We start from the raw sequence: 16,803 nt of genomic DNA, 5'->3' as shown, positions 1-16,803 counted from the left end.
TTCCTCTTTTAGCATCAGGAATTAGGTTTTAAGCTTCTGTGCTGGGTCTCAGGTATTATTCACAGATATTTATTTGCCATGAGCATGAAGATACACTGCTTACATCTCTCATAGTACTTGTTGCGGGGAAGGGTGGTGGTAAACCTGATTAAGGCACAGAAAGTTGTAATGCTTCTAAAGGAAAATGCCTCTGTGGTGCTTGGCCTCATGAAAGTCATGGGCCTGCTAATTTTTGAAGCATTTTAAAGACATTTTACTTCCTGAATTCTCTTCCTTTTACTTTACTCACTGAAAAGAACAGGAAATGAATACATTTGGATTCATGTGTGTATTTTTCAGTCAATCCCAACTGAAGTAGAACTCCAGATACTTACTTTTTCTTGTCTATTTATAAAAGACCTCTCTTCTTGATCCATGCAGCATTTTCCTGATCCTTTCAGTCCACAAACAGTTGTTTCCTTAAGAAGTAATGCAAGAATTTAAAACAAATTCATCGGTCAGTTCTTAAAACATCAACCTGAGTACTTGCAGTCCCTAGGCCACACAGGAGTGATGGAAGAAGTAACAGAGCTTGTCCTTGCCTTCAAGGGCTCTGTAATGGGGTGGAGTGGAGAACAAGCCATTCCATCACTGAACAATTAGGGAAAATCACAGGGAGCATGTAACCATGCTATGATAAGGTCTTGTTAATGTGTTGCTCAAAAGCCAGGGGATCATGAAGGAGGTCAGAGGAGATGGGGTCAGCCAGCTAAGGCTTCCTGTAGAGTGCCATAAATGGAGTAGTTAACAAGGTAGTAAACAAATAACCAAAAGAAATGGCTTTTCTTTATCCTAAGAGTGATACAGCATGTATCTGTCACATGTATTTGTCCTGGGAAGGCAAACTGCCTTTAAGACTTTCTATACACAAAGAAAAAAAAAACTGAAAACCTGAGTTTTATTTGGGTGTTATTGGAGCTCTTCTGAATTATTTGGATGATTCAAGTCCCAAACCATTTTACCTTAATTTTTAGGATACTTCCTGCAGACCCCAAGTAGTGGTTTTGGACTGAAAGCCCTAGTCAGTTACTGCAACTCTAACTAATTATTTTCATTCCTGTTTGTCCTTTGCATGTGTAGACACAACTCAAGGCTTTGGGGTGCTTTGGAGACATATGGTTTGACTTTGCACATGGAGTCAAGGAGATCTGGGTTCTAGCTCCTACTTTAACACATAGTAACTGGGTTGAGTTTGTTAAATTAGGGAAATAAAACCCCACCCAAACAGGTCTGTTTGATTTAAATATGCAAATGGAACCTACAGTATCTGACAGATAGAAAGTGCTGCAGAGGTGGTGGCTGTTTTTACCTGTAAGGAATTTTCTATGGACTTAAGAAGGGATTTGGATTTTGTGACAATGCTGTGCACAATAAAGGAACAAATGACAAATGGCTGAATGTGGGGACCCAAGTGAGTGAGATAAAAAAAATCTATTTTTGTATAGGTAGATTGGGCCTCCAGGTAAAATCACATAGTATTAGGTTGAATCATGAATCATATGAAGTTGCTGTTTTCGTGAGTCATAATGGTGGAAGACCGACCACTCATATGGTTTGACATGAATGGTTTCTTACCCAGGATTTCAAAATAGCTGTAGTGTGTAAAGTTTTTCAGATTCTTCATTACAGGCCTAAAAGTAAATTTTTTTCCCAAAGACTTTTTGGTATTTGGAATTAACTTGTGTAACTTGAATTGTTTTTGGTCAACAAAAATTATATAAAAATAATTTTCACCATAAAAAAATGGGTGTTCCATCCGAACTGAAACCTTGTTGATATTTAACATTCTGAAAACTTAATATATCTCAAAACTACAGCCTCCCACACCCTGTGCCATATGCTAAATCATTCTTTTCCAATTTCCTTCATCCTGTCTGGTTCCTTAATCTTTTAACTTTGAGGATGATTTGGATTTCTTCTTAACTGTATCCTTTATTGTCTGGAGGTTATGACTCTGACAATCCCCTTCCTGAAAGTTATCTTTTTGGGGTCCATATCTACCCACATGGGTCTAGGTCCTCATTGCTTCATTCATGGAGGGCTGCACTAGTCCACGCCTTCATCCTTTTTCAGTTTTATCCTTCTTACTGGCAGACGCCAAGAATTTTCCCTTTGAAATATTGTTCCCATGTTACACCTAGCTTGAGAACAGACAATGACTGTATATTGATTACCAAATTTAAGTCTAAATTCCTTAGCCCAGAATAATATCTTTTTACTCCCTAATGCTTTAGCTATATCAGTTTTCTAGTTGAACCTTGGACATCTTTTCTTTTTCCTACTTCAGTGTGTTTTCTTACCTGGAATTTTCTACTGGCCCCTCTTCACCCATTCGTTTCTATCACTTCTTTTAAGACCAAGCTCAGAACTCCCCTTCTCCAGTGTTTCCTCTGTGCCTTCCCTTCCCACTCATTCTCTTTAATCCATGTTCCTTCAAATCTGATATACATGGTATAAAGGACATATTGAACTTTTAATATCTTGCTTTTCAATTCTTAGTCTATATTTTTTTTCTTTAAAAAGTCTATAGTCTTAGTCTATTGGTCTAAAATAATATAGACTATTCCTTAGTCAATATTATTTTCTTTAATTGAGTTTGCATTTCTTGAAGTCATGTAACATATACTTTACTTCTTAGGAAAGTACCTATTTAAGCTATAAATAAGATACATGCTAAAAGGTTTATTTAAAAAATACCAACAGTGGGGGCACCTGGGTGGCTCAGTGGTTAAAGCCTCTGCCTTCAGCTCAGGTCATGATCTCAGGGTCCTGAGATCGAGCCCCACATCGGGCTCTCTGCTCACAGCAGGGAGCCTGCCTCCTCCTCCTCTCTCTCTCTCTCTGCCTGCCTCTCTGCCTACTCATGATCTGTCTGTCAAATTAAAAAAAAAAAACCAACAGTGGCATTCAACAACTTTCAATGGTTAGAAAAGTCAACATGAGGGTATTTTAGAAATAACTGAATGTAATAAGTGATATTATGCAAATATCCATTAATGTATTAAATCAACTGAAAAAAATTTTTTTATTGTAACTTACCTCACAGAAAGTTTTTCCACTTTCTATAATTGGTCGGTATCCAGTACAGCGGCACAAATTACCTGATTAAGAAGAGATCAGTTCTGGAGTGCCTGGGTAGCTTGGTTGGTTGAGTGTCTGCCTTTGGCTCAGGTCATGATCCCAGGTCCTGTTTCTCTCTTTCCCTCTGCCCTCCCACCCCCTGGCTTATGCTGTCTCCCGCTCATGTTTTCTCTCTCTCCCAAGTAAACAAAATCTTAAAAAAAAAAAAGAAGAGATCAATTTTTAAGGAATAGTAATGAAATATATTCTTTATTTGTGCTTCATTTTTTCCAGTGAAATAGCTCTATTACTAATTAGATTTTTTCTCTTGGAAACAGAGATGTTCTTCAAAAAAAAACTTGAGATAATCTTTTTTCCCTGAATATCACAAAGGTCTCCATAATTTTTCCAGAACTCTTCCTGCCTTATTTCCCACCCCTGTCCTAACTCATGTAACCCTGCCACTCCCATAACATCTCATTTGTCTCTTTGTTAAGCTTTTCTTACATAGTCTTTTCTGTCTCACATGTTCTGTTAGGGAGAATATGTCCATTTGTCAGGGCCCTTTTCCATGGGGTCTGCTCTAACACTCCAGCCAGAGCTGTACCACTCACTGTCTGGGTCTTTCTGCAGGCCTATCATCAACTGTGCTAGTGTAGGGTCATTTATGTACATGCTTCATCTCCCTCAATGGATCTTATGTTCCTGGAGAAGGCGAAGAGTGTCTTAGATTTCATGACCCCCCCAGTACTTTTTTACAAAGTATACTGAAATTCTGCAGCCAGTATAAATGATATTTATAAAGAGGTTTTTAATAAAATGAAAAAATTCTTATGTTACACTGTTAAAATTGTAAATACAGTATAAAATCATATATATAGTAGCCACAAGGATTCAAAATAAGAAAACAAAACTTATGGATAGAAAAGACTGACAGCAAACAGAAGTATGTGATTGTGGTTATTTCCTGAGGGCAGAAATATGAATGAGATTTTTCCTTTTTAATTTTTTTTGCATTTTTCATAACAGGAATATGTTATTTTTAAAATATAAATTCAAAATGATATGTCCAGATGCAGCTTAACAATTTCATAAGCTATATAAATGTGTGAATTGGGTAGGTTTAAACATCCAAAAGTGTAAAAGCTTGATGCCAGTGAGTCATGCGGAAACTCAGTTAACAGATTATACTCTGTTTTTGTTTTTAGAACAGAACAGTTGAAGAAGAATCTGCATGCTCGAGATGGAATTCAGACCCCATAATCTATCTTTCCTTTTGCTAAGAAGAAAGAATGTAGAAGTGTGTGAGTTAAGAATCTCCTTTTGGAGTCAAGGAAAAGAGCTGAAATGTCTAAAACATAACTAACATGGCATGAGATACAAGTATTTAAGAGGCAATGGACACCTTCTCTCTGATAAACTATAAGTAAACATTAAAGTTTAGAGAGAGCTAATACCAGAGTTTTCTGTCATGTTTTTGTCCTTGGCCACATAATCAGTGACAAGTCTACAAGCCCTATGGAAGGCTCACCACAGGGATGCTAATAGTAGCCACTGCAGAAATTCTTCTGGTTCTACGGAGAAAAAATATGGAAATTAAAAAAAAATTTTCCCCTTAGTCTTGAAGAGAAAGACAAGATTAAATGAAGTGGTGATTTATACCAGCTGACCATTTTAGAAGATATGTGCCACCCCTAACTGTATTACTTTGGACTTTATTATATGTTATTGTTTCCCTTAAAATATTAACATGAAAGCTATCAGTGTGGCTAGGATTTATAATTCTAGAAAGAGCTCAAGCAAATGGATTGTGAGCCAAAATATACCCTCCAAATTATTCACACCCTGCATAAGGTTATCTACTTCATCAATTTAGCCAAACTTTATAGCACCACCTCCTGATGGTTGTTATGTGAATTACAGGCACAGAATCTGGGAGGAAATAATCCTAAAACTGTGTATATGCAAAAAAACAAACAATAAGTAGGGAAAATCACAAGATCTCTGCTTTTCGAAGCTCTCATTTTATGGATTATTTCATTGAATAAAGATTATACAACATGGGGGGTTAAAGGGGTAGGAGAAGAATAAATGAAACAAGATGGGATTGGGAGGGAGACAAACCATAAGTGACTCTTAATCACACAAAACAAACAGAGGGTTGCTGGTGGGAGGGGGTTGGAAGAAGGCGGGTGAGGTTATGAACATTGGGGAGGGTATGTGTGATGGTGAGTGCTGTGAAGTGTGTAAACCTGGCGATTCACAGACCTGTACCCCTGGGGATAAAAATATATTATATGTTTATAATAAATTAAAAAAATAAATAAATAAAAGCTTAAAAAAAAAAGATTATCTATTCAGGTTGGGTTAAAATTATAATTGAAACCATAGGCCAAACTTTTAGTAGTACTTTGTAAGAAAGTGAAAAGTTTTGAGTGAAGAAGTTGTTGAGAAACAAGGGAAAATACTATTTTTATATATCACTTATCATAAAATTTAAATTGCATTTTTACTTTGTTTTAGTCTATATCTTTTCATCATAATACTGAACTTCTGACTAGGCTTGTTTACTGAAAGGGACAAAGAGCTTTCTTATAATATTTAGAGGTTTACTTTCATGGCTTCCTTCCAAGAACTAGGGGCCAATTACCTTGAAAGTGGGTAGATTTGTTACAAGAAACTACATTTGTTAACATGCTTTCCTTTCGTTTTTGTGTTTGTTTTTTTAATAGAAAATTGTGTTTATTCATTAGATTTGATAGTTATTTCATTTTATGAGACTGAATTGCTAAGTTTATTTGTGATAACTAGTTGCTGCCCATGACCTCCTAATCCAACCAGAACATAAAAATAAAGTATCGGAAAGTCTATCTTCTTTATAAAAATTTTTTTTAAAAATTAACTGTAGTAAGCAGAGTTAATGAATGAGTCTAACAGATTAATTTAAAAATAAGCAACAAAAATCTCATTCTTCCACACTACCCAAATTTCCACATTTGGAAAAGATAATATTATAAGTGTTAGGAAGAGCCTATTTGAATGCCTTCGTAGAGGGACACCGGGATCCATTAAGAAAGAAAGATTTGTAATGAAACCAATATTGCCCCAGGTCTTGGCATCACTACTCACAAAAGGAAGGTAATACTTCCTAGAAAGTATTAAAGGTACTAAGGAAGCCTTCATGTTAGCCAGGTGCCTGGAATCTCAAAGTTTGCCATAATGTCTCTCCGTGGGCTGGGATTTCCTTTTCTAGTTACTCGGGCACTTCCTACCCTAGGCCCTACCTACAGAGGACCAAGAAAGCTCACCTCCAATAGCTTTGGTTATCTGCTCCAGGGTTGGCTCTGGGTGGTTCCTCAGCAGCGTGTAGATGGACATCACCATCCCTGGGCTGCAGAAGCCACACTGTGTGCCATGACACTTGGCAAGTCTTTCCTAGGAGGAAACAGTACATTATTTATGCTTCAAACTTCTTGTTTCCCTACCTTGGATACTAGAAAGGAGTACAACTTACTTATTTAGCTTCCAAGAAATGAGTGCAGGGTCAAAGATGTTCACTCTGGAGGAAAATATTTCTATTTCTTGAAAATAGTTTTATTTTTGAAAGCTGTTTTTTCTCCCCTCAAGAAAAGCCTAGTGGCAGGATTAATTAAGTGTCTTAAGTCTCCAGACTGATTTCTTTATCTGTGAAATAGGAAGTGTAGCTTAGGGCACAAGTAAAATGCTTTGGAGTCCCCCTCCTGTGAGTTTTGGTCCCTACTAAACCTCATTAACTGTGTGACCTTGGTGATTTACTTTTCTTCATCTTTAAAATTAGAATAATAATGGTATCTACCATACGGGATCATTGTGAGAATAAATGAACGAGTATATGCAAATCACCTAGCAGTTTCTGGCAAGTCATTTTTATCCCCTTCTCCGTCTATATTATAGAATTTTTGAAGACCTAAATGACAAAATCTATATAAATGCTTCGAAAATTGTGAAGTGTCATTTAGTAGTGTTGTGCCATTCATATATTTAATTTATGCACATTCAACTTTTATGCATTTAAATACAACAACAAAGCAATAAAAATGAGTGGGGAACATGACTCTGGGTCCGTCCTGTGTATCCTTTCCATGTGTCTCTCACAGGGTACGCAACTTAACTGGCTGACTCGAGTGTGCTTCAAATGTTTTTAAATAAACATTTTTCAAATTCACCCCTAAGATGAAAGCCAAATACTTCAACTGTAACTCAACTAAAAGGAGAGATATTGTTCTAATAGTAGAGGGAATTGTGTTGGATTTATCACTAGATGGCAAGTTCCTTGGGATGTGGCATACAAACTGCCCTATAAATGTGGTGGTAAAGGTTTAGCAACAGAATCTCTGGGAAAAAAAACCCTCTAATTTGTAGCTTCTATCAATTTTAGTAGTATAAAGTGTCCTTGTTTTAATTTAGGGTAAGGGTGGGGCTGAGAAATAAAGATATGCCAAAACCAAAGAAGGAATCTTGCTTTATATGCCAGTCTCTAAGAAAACCTTAGTTATGAAGCACTGATTATGGCAAAATGAAAATTTAGAAGCAGGGAGGATTTCAAAGTTGGTGAGAGTACAGCAGACTATGTGGGATGTCTATACCAGCATCTGGTTCCAGTCCCATTACACTCTTACCTGCACGGGATGAATCCTGGTGCTGATGCTTCCTACGCCTTCCACTGTTGTGACAGCAGCCCCATGCAGAGAGCAGATGGGCACCAGGCAAGCTGTAACTGGAGAGTGGCTGTGATGGATATTTGTAAAGAGAATACATTGGAATCATAGGGAGTGAATAGTGTCATTCATGGAGTCCAGGAAAGTCATGGGACTATAGTTCCTGAGAATACAGAGAATACTTGGTAAAAATCTATAGATTTCTAGAAGTTTCCAGAAAAGAGTTTACATATGGCTGGCATCAAGTGGTAGAGAGAAATGAAGAAAAAGAATAATGAAGAGTTCTGTGTAAGACCGCCAAGAGACCTTCTTTATTATTTCCCATTCTAGGGAGAGGAAATCTTTTATTCTTCAGATAGCACACTGACTTATATAAACCCCACCATGGGGTAGTTTAGTCCATTTGATTTTCAACTACGTGCTACTTTTAAATATACAGACACTCTGCTTGCATGCTAGTCCAGTTAAATCAGAATCTTTGGTGGTGGATCACTTTACCACATTTTAAAGCTCCTCAGCCAATTCCAATGTATGGCCATGGGTGGAAGCCACCTGGTTACGCCCTTATCTTGATCATCTTTCCCACAGTAGAGTCTGTGTTAATGATGAAGTGAATGTGGTTAGCACCAGATTCTCCTCTCACAGGTTGGGAATGTGGTCCAGATCTCATTAGCCTAATTTAGTTTCTTTATTCCCACTCAGACTAAGTCCCATTCTCTTTCAGGCATGGGATATTGTCCCTCTCCTAAGGAATTTTTCCTTTATTCTCCTACCCTGGAAGACAGTAAGCATGCTATTCTGAAGAAAAGACAGGGGTTCCTGGGAAGCTCAGTCGGTTAATGTCCTACTTTTGATTTTGGCTCAGGTCATGATCTCAGGGTCATGAGATCAAGCCCCCCATCTGGCTCTGTGCCCAGTGTGGAGGCTGCTTGAGATTCTCTCTGCCCCTCCCACACCCTGCATCCTTGCTCTAAAAATAAATCTTAAAAAGAAAAAGAAAAGTGCTGCTCTTGGCTCCACCAGCTCTTCGGTCAAAGGCATTTGGAAGCCACCCAGCTGGCTGCGAGAGTGCTTGGTGTACAGAGAAAGAGTGCAACAGATAAATTTTTGATTTTTGTGTCCTCTAAGTTCCCCCTCCCCCATATTACATGTAACTTCCCCTTAATCTCAACCCGCCTCTCTCCTTGCTCTCAACAGCTCTTCCAATGTTCATTGCTCTCCTCAGTCTTACCCTCGTACCTCATCTGGAAAATAGAAGCACGAGCCCCATCCACTCCCAGCCCACCACTTCTCACCCAGAGTCGCAGTCACCCGCCCTGTGTTCTAGGCCAGGAGGGTAGGAGTCCTTCCTCCTTCTCCCTGTGCTCTGGCTCCCATTTATTCTTCTCTCCCCCTGGGCCTGCTCTGTCACTGATAGTCCTCTTAAACTCTTCCCTTCCATAGCCTCATTCCCCTCAATTCCCTTAAGTTTAAAAGTAAATTCAAGAGTTTGCTGTCACTACACGAAGCCAAATCCAACCAATGTCTCTCTCCAGCTACTGACCCATCTTTCTTTCCCTTCTTAGTCAAGTTTCTTCAAAAGCTGTCCACAGCTTCCCGGCCTTTCCGCCATTCCTGTGCCATCTGTACCTCGTGTGCCGGCCTTGTCGGTCTGCTGACCTTGCTCCAGGAGCAACCTAATGGCCCTGGGTCATTCCCTGGAGTCTCATATATTCTCATATATCGACCACTTCTACCTTCTAGGAACTTTCTGCTCTTGTTATTCCTCCTTCAACTCCCTCTTCCTCTCCTTTCTGAGATGTCTGCTGTTCTATGGTGTCTTGAGCTGGTAAGCACAGTGTGCTACATTCCGGACGGCCCAGGGCCGAATGCCGGCCTTCACCGCCAAATGGCCCACATGATCTCAAGCCAGTTATTTAACTTTCTTTGCCTCAGCTTCCCCTTTTGTCAACGTGAGTGATAGTGACGCCTATCTCAAAGCTGCTTTGGAGACTAAATATGACAACATATGTAAGCTACTTTGGACATTGCCTGGTATATGATAAGCGTTCAGTAAGTGTTAGCTATTTTATTACCATTAATATTTAGATTGATAACTTCAGGTAAGTTATAGGTCTGGATGAGACCTCTTCTCTGAGGGACAGAACAGTTTATCTAGATGCCTGAGGACAATCCCTCTTAGGTGTCCCGTAATTAATCTAGTGCAATGTGTCCAAAGCTAAATTTACTGCTTTCCCTTCCTCTGCTCCTTTCCCAAGTTCCCTAATTTGTAGAGAGCACTACCCAGTGACTTAAGACAAGAACTTGGAATGATGCCAGACAACTCCTTCACCACCAATTTCAATCATCCTGAGCAAATCTGCATTTTAGGCCAAGGTAATTTGAGATCCTGTTCAGCTCTTCCAGGCAAATAATTCCTTTTAGTGTATGTCAAAGACCTAAACCTCCTACCAGGACAACGTATCACTACTTCGTGTTTAAGGCATTCTTGCCTGATCCCCAACTCTGACATCCCTTGCTTGAAAGCAAAGAAGTATTTGTATAGCAAGAGAGAGCATGGCCTTGAGAGACTGGCACACAGGACAGTAGATTCTGATGGAAACAAAGTCCTGGGAAAGATCTGGAGCTTATGAAGCTGCAGGCTGAGCAGGCCTAGAGGTCCTGTGAGCTTGATAAACACCTGGAAAGAAGAGAGGGGAGCGCCTGTGGGCAGGAAAAGTAAGACGCACATCTGCGTCCTCCCCAGATGTGCCTAGGGCAGGGCTGGGCCCAACACAAAGGATACCGGATCTCCTTGGTCTTGGGATTGTATCTTGACACCATGACAGTGCAGGCGCCACAGCCTCCACTTCCACAGCTGTACTTGGTGCCTGTGAGGTAGACTGGAAGGAAGGGAGTCAAGGAAAAAGAGGGGGCACAGGCCACTTTGCTTCTTACGTTGTTCTTCCTCGGATACTGGTAACAAGAAACATGTTTTCTTGTTTCTTGTTTAGAGAGCTATTTCATTTTTTGGCATATAAATGAGCTCAATGGGGAAAGATGAGAAGAAATCCTTACAGACTTACACTGCCTTATCCGAAACCCTTGAGGCCAGATGCCTTTCTGATGTAAAAGTTCCATATTTTACAAAGGTAATAAGATAGCATTCCCAAGTGGGGCTAGGGCAGCACCTTGTAATCAAACACATGAATATTTCTGCAGTGAACCATAGGGATATTCACACTAAGTGGGAAACAGGAAGACAACCAAGGACCTCATGAGAGATCAGGGTTTACATCCAAATGAGGGGTAAAAAGGCTTTTGAATTCAGAGTTGTGGATAAGGGGTCATCAAGGAGGTGGTGGGAAATAGTGCATGGGAAAAACTTAGAAAACTAAGAAAAGCTTAACTTGCCCTGTTCAGCAATGTATGCTTCTATCTTCTTACTAGATTAGAGAATATTAATTTAATACCCACAGCTCCTGAACTGGTACTGTCACCAAGCACCATGTACCTTTTCCCTGTAAGATGTTTATATGTTTTCATAAAGAGAGAACAAATAATATATGTAAATCCTCTGCTTTAGATTCTTTAAGAATCTACTGGAATTTGCTTGGGACCTTTTCAGGGCGAGTTTAAAAAGGATCTCATGGGCAGAGGTCATAATTGGCTTGGGCAGAATAGTGAGCTGATCGGGATATTAAGGGACAATCCTGGCTAGAGCAGTGGATTGATGGGTTAGGAAACCAGATTGCAAGGGATTATATGGTGAGAAACAGAGTCTGGAAAGAAAATGAGGCATCAGGTACACATAATTTTTTAGATAAGTTTGACAGGAAAATAACAGAAAGAAACAAAGGGATGTTTTTAGGTGGGTATGTTGGGAGGCAAAAAGACGGGGAGAGAAGAAAGTGAAGGGAGAAGGAAGTGAAGGTCCTGAAGAGAGGGGATAACATTATCTTGTATATATCTTGTATATGTCTTGTATTGACTCCCCAGAGCCTAACATAGTGCCTGGCTCTTAGTAGGTATTCAGTAAGTATATATATGCATATATATTTTAACTTATTATTTTGAAATATTTATAGTTTCATAGGAAGTTGCAACAATAAAACAGTAACAATACCTGTCACCTTGCTTGTCCCAAAGATGACATCCCACATAGCTATAATACAACATCAAAAGCAGGAAGCTGACGTGCGGATTACACTGATAACCAGACTGGGGAGCTTATGCAGAGTTCACCACTTACTTACACATGCACACGTACCATGTAGGTACTGCTCTACGCAATTTTTTCTCCTAAACAGATCTGTGTCACCACGCCCACAATAGCTGTGCTTCCCCAAACCTAAGACATTTTTTCTGAAAATTTATTGCAGGTCTGTTGAAGGTACTGGAGGGGTAGGGAGTAAAAAAGTTCCGGATCAGAGGGGCAGAGCTGAGAGTACATTAGCTCTATGTTGGAATTTTGAAACATGTTTATAGAACCTTGTTTTCTCCAATATGACTTATGAAATGGTCTAAGTGATGAGTCAGGGAAGTCCTCATGGGAAACTACTGCCAGTGCCATGTACCCCTGAGCAGTTGGCTGGATGTTTTTAACACTCCTGAATATAAAATGTTATCAGGGTGGGCATGAGACTCAAAAGGTCATAGTTATTTCTAAAGTTACACACTCCTGTTTCACTGGATGATTCTTTTGGTTTTGCTCAGGTGAAAAATATGACAAAGCATGAATCTCTCACTTTTGGATGACTTTTGTAAACTCCAACTAGACTCTACAAGTCAAACACAAGGGTATTTACCTTGAGCAAATACAGGGCGACTTTTTTCACAAGTCTTAGCATGTCCACTTTTTACCACCCAGTCCAGATTCACTATAGTAAAATATAAGGATATGGACTTTCCTCAGGTAGTACAGTAGGTTTACTTCAGGATCAGCATTCTTCTCTACAACCTACATTGTGAAATGAGAAAAGGGATTTTAGGAAAATAGTACCAACATGTTAGGGCAACTCTAACCATTGTTTTGGGGACGGTTTTGACAGATAGTAGCTTCACAGGGGAAAAAAGATAACAAAGGAAACCTAACACTTGGAACCAATTTTAAAGAAATTATGGAACATTATTTCAACATCTCTGAATTTTCCCATATATATGACAATTATAAATTCTGGATTGCTTTTCCTTATAGTCACCCAGAGAGGGCCCAAATGGGAAAACAGATACATAGATTCCAAAATCGACTCAGATAACTCGTGGCCATAGGAAGTGACAGAAAAGATTAGCCAGAGATTTCTTAATGGAGTTATGGGGTGTATGTTACAAAGGGAGCCCCTCCTGTTCCCATACCCTGCTCCCAGCCCCCTAGTGAAATGGAGGTGCCACTAAGCAAAGGACGAGCAGACGGGAGCATGAATCTGGCTCTGCCTCTCATGTCGCACTCCTGGCTGTTACTGCCAATAGAAAGAAGCTGGCACATGAGATGAAAACCGTCTGCTTTCGCTGGCCCAGACAGCTCTTCTGCTAGGTATAGTCAGGCGAGATTAGAGAGAATGGAAGAGAAATTTATAAGGAAGTGTAGCAATGAACCCGAAACAGAGGACATTGTTCCATTAAAAGTGTTTTTTACTGTTCTCATCCTAGAAAAATGCAACGAACCACATTATTCTTCATATGCTGCCTATTTCCAAAATTTCTGAGTCCTCAGAAGATTTACTCAGCCAGAGATGAGCTCATCACCTCTCCACTAGGAATCTTAACATGAGGAGGAGGCTAAGTATAGTGGCATCTCAGAAACAAAGCATTATAGTTAGCTTTGCTTTGACACCCTAATGTGTGGCTATAGAAATTATTTCCAAAGGTGGGAGCAAGATAGGGGATAGGGAGTGATGGTGGGCAAGCCAGGACTAATATAACTTCCTCCGGTTTCCTCTATAATGGGGGAACCCAGCCTGACGACACTATTCTGTGATATAAAGACACTGATATACCTGAGACAATGTTCCAGATAAATAGTAAACCCTCCCCAACCACTTTAGGTGCCCAGTGAGTGCAACACTTGATTTAATGCTTTCTCCTTCAATCATGACAAGGTCTGCTCAGGTTCCAAATGAGGGAAAAGGCAAGATTAGACTTTGGGAAATTAATTAAAGCCTGCCAACTGCAATTCTGACATATCAAATATATGGTACTCCCAGTCATTTCAAAAAATATTTCAGTAATCATATGAGAAATAGTGGTCGTACCAATACCTGTGCTCACAAAATTGTATGGGTACATCCTGTTTCCTCCAGTAATTTATAGACACTTAGGAAACAAATCCCTTTTTAGTAAGTATATGAAAACAGGGAAAACCTCACCAGTAACTGAAAGATGCAAGTGAAACCCCCAAGACACCCTGCCCATTAGATTAGCAAACCTTAGGAAGCGTGATTATAGCAAGTTTTGGCACACTAAAGATTGGCAAATCATCTACAGGCAAGGAAACAGCACCTGTCATGCAATGACCTGTGGGAAAAGGAACTTGTGCAGGATTCTGGAAAGGCACTAGCAGGACCTCTGAAAGCAGTGTGGTACAATCTCACTCAAAGATTCTCTTGCCAGTGTTGGTGAGGAGACACGTTGTAGGATGTTCACTGCAGCATTTCTTGGGGTAGTGGGGAACTGGAAGCATCCTATGTGTCTATCGCTAGGGTCCTGGATAAGCAGAGTGAAGGATGTGCACAGCCTGGAAAACTAGCATGCAGAAGTCTCAGGTTTTCAAAGAGCAACATCTCAAAACGGTGGTGAGTCACAAAAGGGAATTTATAAGTCACAATACCACTTGCGTAAGAACACACACACACACTCCTGCACAACACCACGCAGGCCAAGCACTGTATATTTCTAAGATACATCTATATTTCTAAATAACCATATAGAAAGTAGATGGGAAGGACATATATATAAATGCACAAGAGTAGATGCTTATGGGGGAAAGAAGTAAAGAGACGATAGGACATAAAAAGAAAAAAAAAAAAATAGAAAACAAAAGAGGAGTCTTGTCCAGACTGTGGTGATGGAATGCCACGGCCAGAGATGAGTGTGCTTTGCTCAGCTCTGTGCCGGTGCATCTAAAGGAAGGAAAAACAACCGCAAAAATAACAACAAAACCAATTTCTACAAAGAGGTGTATAATTTCCCCCCTTTGGCCATCTGTAACTTGTCTTAGAAATCTGTAAGACAGAGAAGGGTAAAAACAGCAAAATATCAGCTGTGATTGCAAAAGATTGAAGACCTGGAGAAGGAATAATCATGCTAATGTAATATTGAGGGAGAAATTGTTTTATTCACCAACAAAGGAAAAGCAGCAAAGTCCATTTACCTCACACTCAAAGTAAGTTCTTAGCTTCTGAATTACTACAAATTGTCACTCACCAATAATCTTTCTGATGTTCAGGTCATTCAAGGTCCTGACCTACTGGTAAGCATTATTGCTAAACCCAGACTTTTTTTCATTCTTTTCTTTCTCTGTTGTTTAGTTCAAAGGCTTCCTAAAAATCATGTTTTCCTGCTATTTGACAAGCAAAAATCCCAAGAATTCTCGCCTTCATTGAAGTTGTGTTTCTTTCTTTAGGGAAGAACATCAGTAATCTAAAATAACTGAAGCTTGAGAAGCATTAGCAACAAATGACTGTCCAAACTAATTTTTCATTTTAATACTTAACTAGTTTTTTTTCTCTAACTGTCCCAAGGCACCTCAAACTTCCCATGTATTCATTTTGCTTATTAAAGTACAGGGTTGAGAACAACTGGCCCAGGCTAAGCATTAGAGCCACCACATCTCTTCTGAAGAGAAGGCAGCTTACTTAGTAGTCCATGTTTCAGACAGAGTGGCCTCCGCCTCTAGGTTGATTCATCAGTCTGAGGTGATTAAAGTAAAACAAAATCATTCTTTGCTACTGTTATCCTCAATGTCATATAGGCCTTCTAGTAAAATAGAATTGGTGAACTCAAGTGGAGCTAATATCCCCAAAAAAGGGGAGAATGACAGTTTTTCATACCTGTGTCAGAACTGTCTTTGTAATATAACAAAGAAACGAGAGTTCCTTACTGATTCCAAAAGAAACTATGCCTTAATACTGTGCACCAAACCTTGAACTAATGATCAATGATCAAGTTCATATTACTATAGCTGACTTGAAAAAGGAGAGAGGATAAACATATAACAAGTGGCACTGCAGTAAAGGAAAAAAAAAGTTAGCTTGGCTTTTGTCCTTGGTACACAAAAATTCACATTAATCCTCTCATAAACTTACCTTTCTTCCATTCACAAAAAAAATCAGTTCATCAGAATTGGGAATAGAAGCCATCATACCAGGAAAAGAATGCCTCCACCAGAATAGAGGTTTGTCTGTCTGTCTGTTCTCAAGAGCAGATGTATTAGAGCAAAAACCTGGGTAACCATTAGCCTTGTCCACTGCGTGGGGTGATTTATAGCCATGCTGCCACGTGAGAAGCACCAACCAGGGATCTCTGCCCACCCTGCCCACAGGGACTTGGAGTGGTTCCCGGCAGTGCCCTGTGTTCTCCTTTCCTACAAATCAAGTCAGTGTCTTTGCCCATCCCTTTTGGAGTCTGACTGGTTTCCCCAGGGTAATGTGTTTAAAGCCAGATAAAAAATGAGTTTTAAACAGGCTGTTATCTGGCCAAGTCATCAATCAACAGTGCTATTAAAACTCATAAAACTTTCTTTGATTTTTCCTATGCAAAGGGAAGATTCCACCACACATAGAACTAAAGACTTCATAAAATGTGTCATTCAAACTCAACTATAACAACATGCAAGTTTATTCTCCTTCCTTAGGTGCCCGGCTAGCTCAGTCGGTAGAGCATGAGACTCTTATTCTCCTTCCTTAATCTTTTTTTGTACTCATTTACCTTGTTTCTTCAAATTTAAGGGTTCACGACATCAAACTACCTAAAACCATAAACATGTACAGAGGTTTGCCATGCTCCAATCTGTTCTCGGGGCTTCATCCTT

At 39.6% G+C, this 16,803-nt stretch overlaps 1 protein-coding gene across 1 annotated transcript in view; it reads right to left on the bottom strand.

Moving 5' to 3' along the window:
- The window catches only part of LOC125095960 (aldehyde oxidase 4-like), a 58,766-nt gene extending 42,249 nt beyond the window's left edge, over positions 1-16,517 (bottom strand). Inside the window, exons 1-7 of the mRNA XM_047722536.1 lie at positions 16,079-16,517; positions 12,678-12,735; positions 10,582-10,678; positions 7,758-7,866; positions 6,408-6,534; positions 3,079-3,140; positions 375-458 (exon numbers count right to left, since the gene is read on the bottom strand). Of these exons, the coding sequence (XP_047578492.1) occupies positions 375-458; positions 3,079-3,140; positions 6,408-6,534; positions 7,758-7,866; positions 10,582-10,678; positions 12,678-12,735; positions 16,079-16,135 (594 nt within the window). The 5' untranslated portion in view covers positions 16,136-16,517. The remainder of the gene's footprint in view (positions 1-374; positions 459-3,078; positions 3,141-6,407; positions 6,535-7,757; positions 7,867-10,581; positions 10,679-12,677; positions 12,736-16,078) is intronic.
- Between the last annotated feature and the right edge of the window lie 286 nt (positions 16,518-16,803).

This window comes from Lutra lutra, chromosome 3, assembly GCF_902655055.1.
Source record: "Lutra lutra chromosome 3, mLutLut1.2, whole genome shotgun sequence".
In the NCBI taxonomy this organism is placed as follows: Eukaryota; Metazoa; Chordata; class Mammalia; order Carnivora; family Mustelidae; genus Lutra; species Lutra lutra.
Note: the sequence above shows the minus strand (reverse complement) of the source record. Positions and strands in the feature narration are given on the sequence as shown.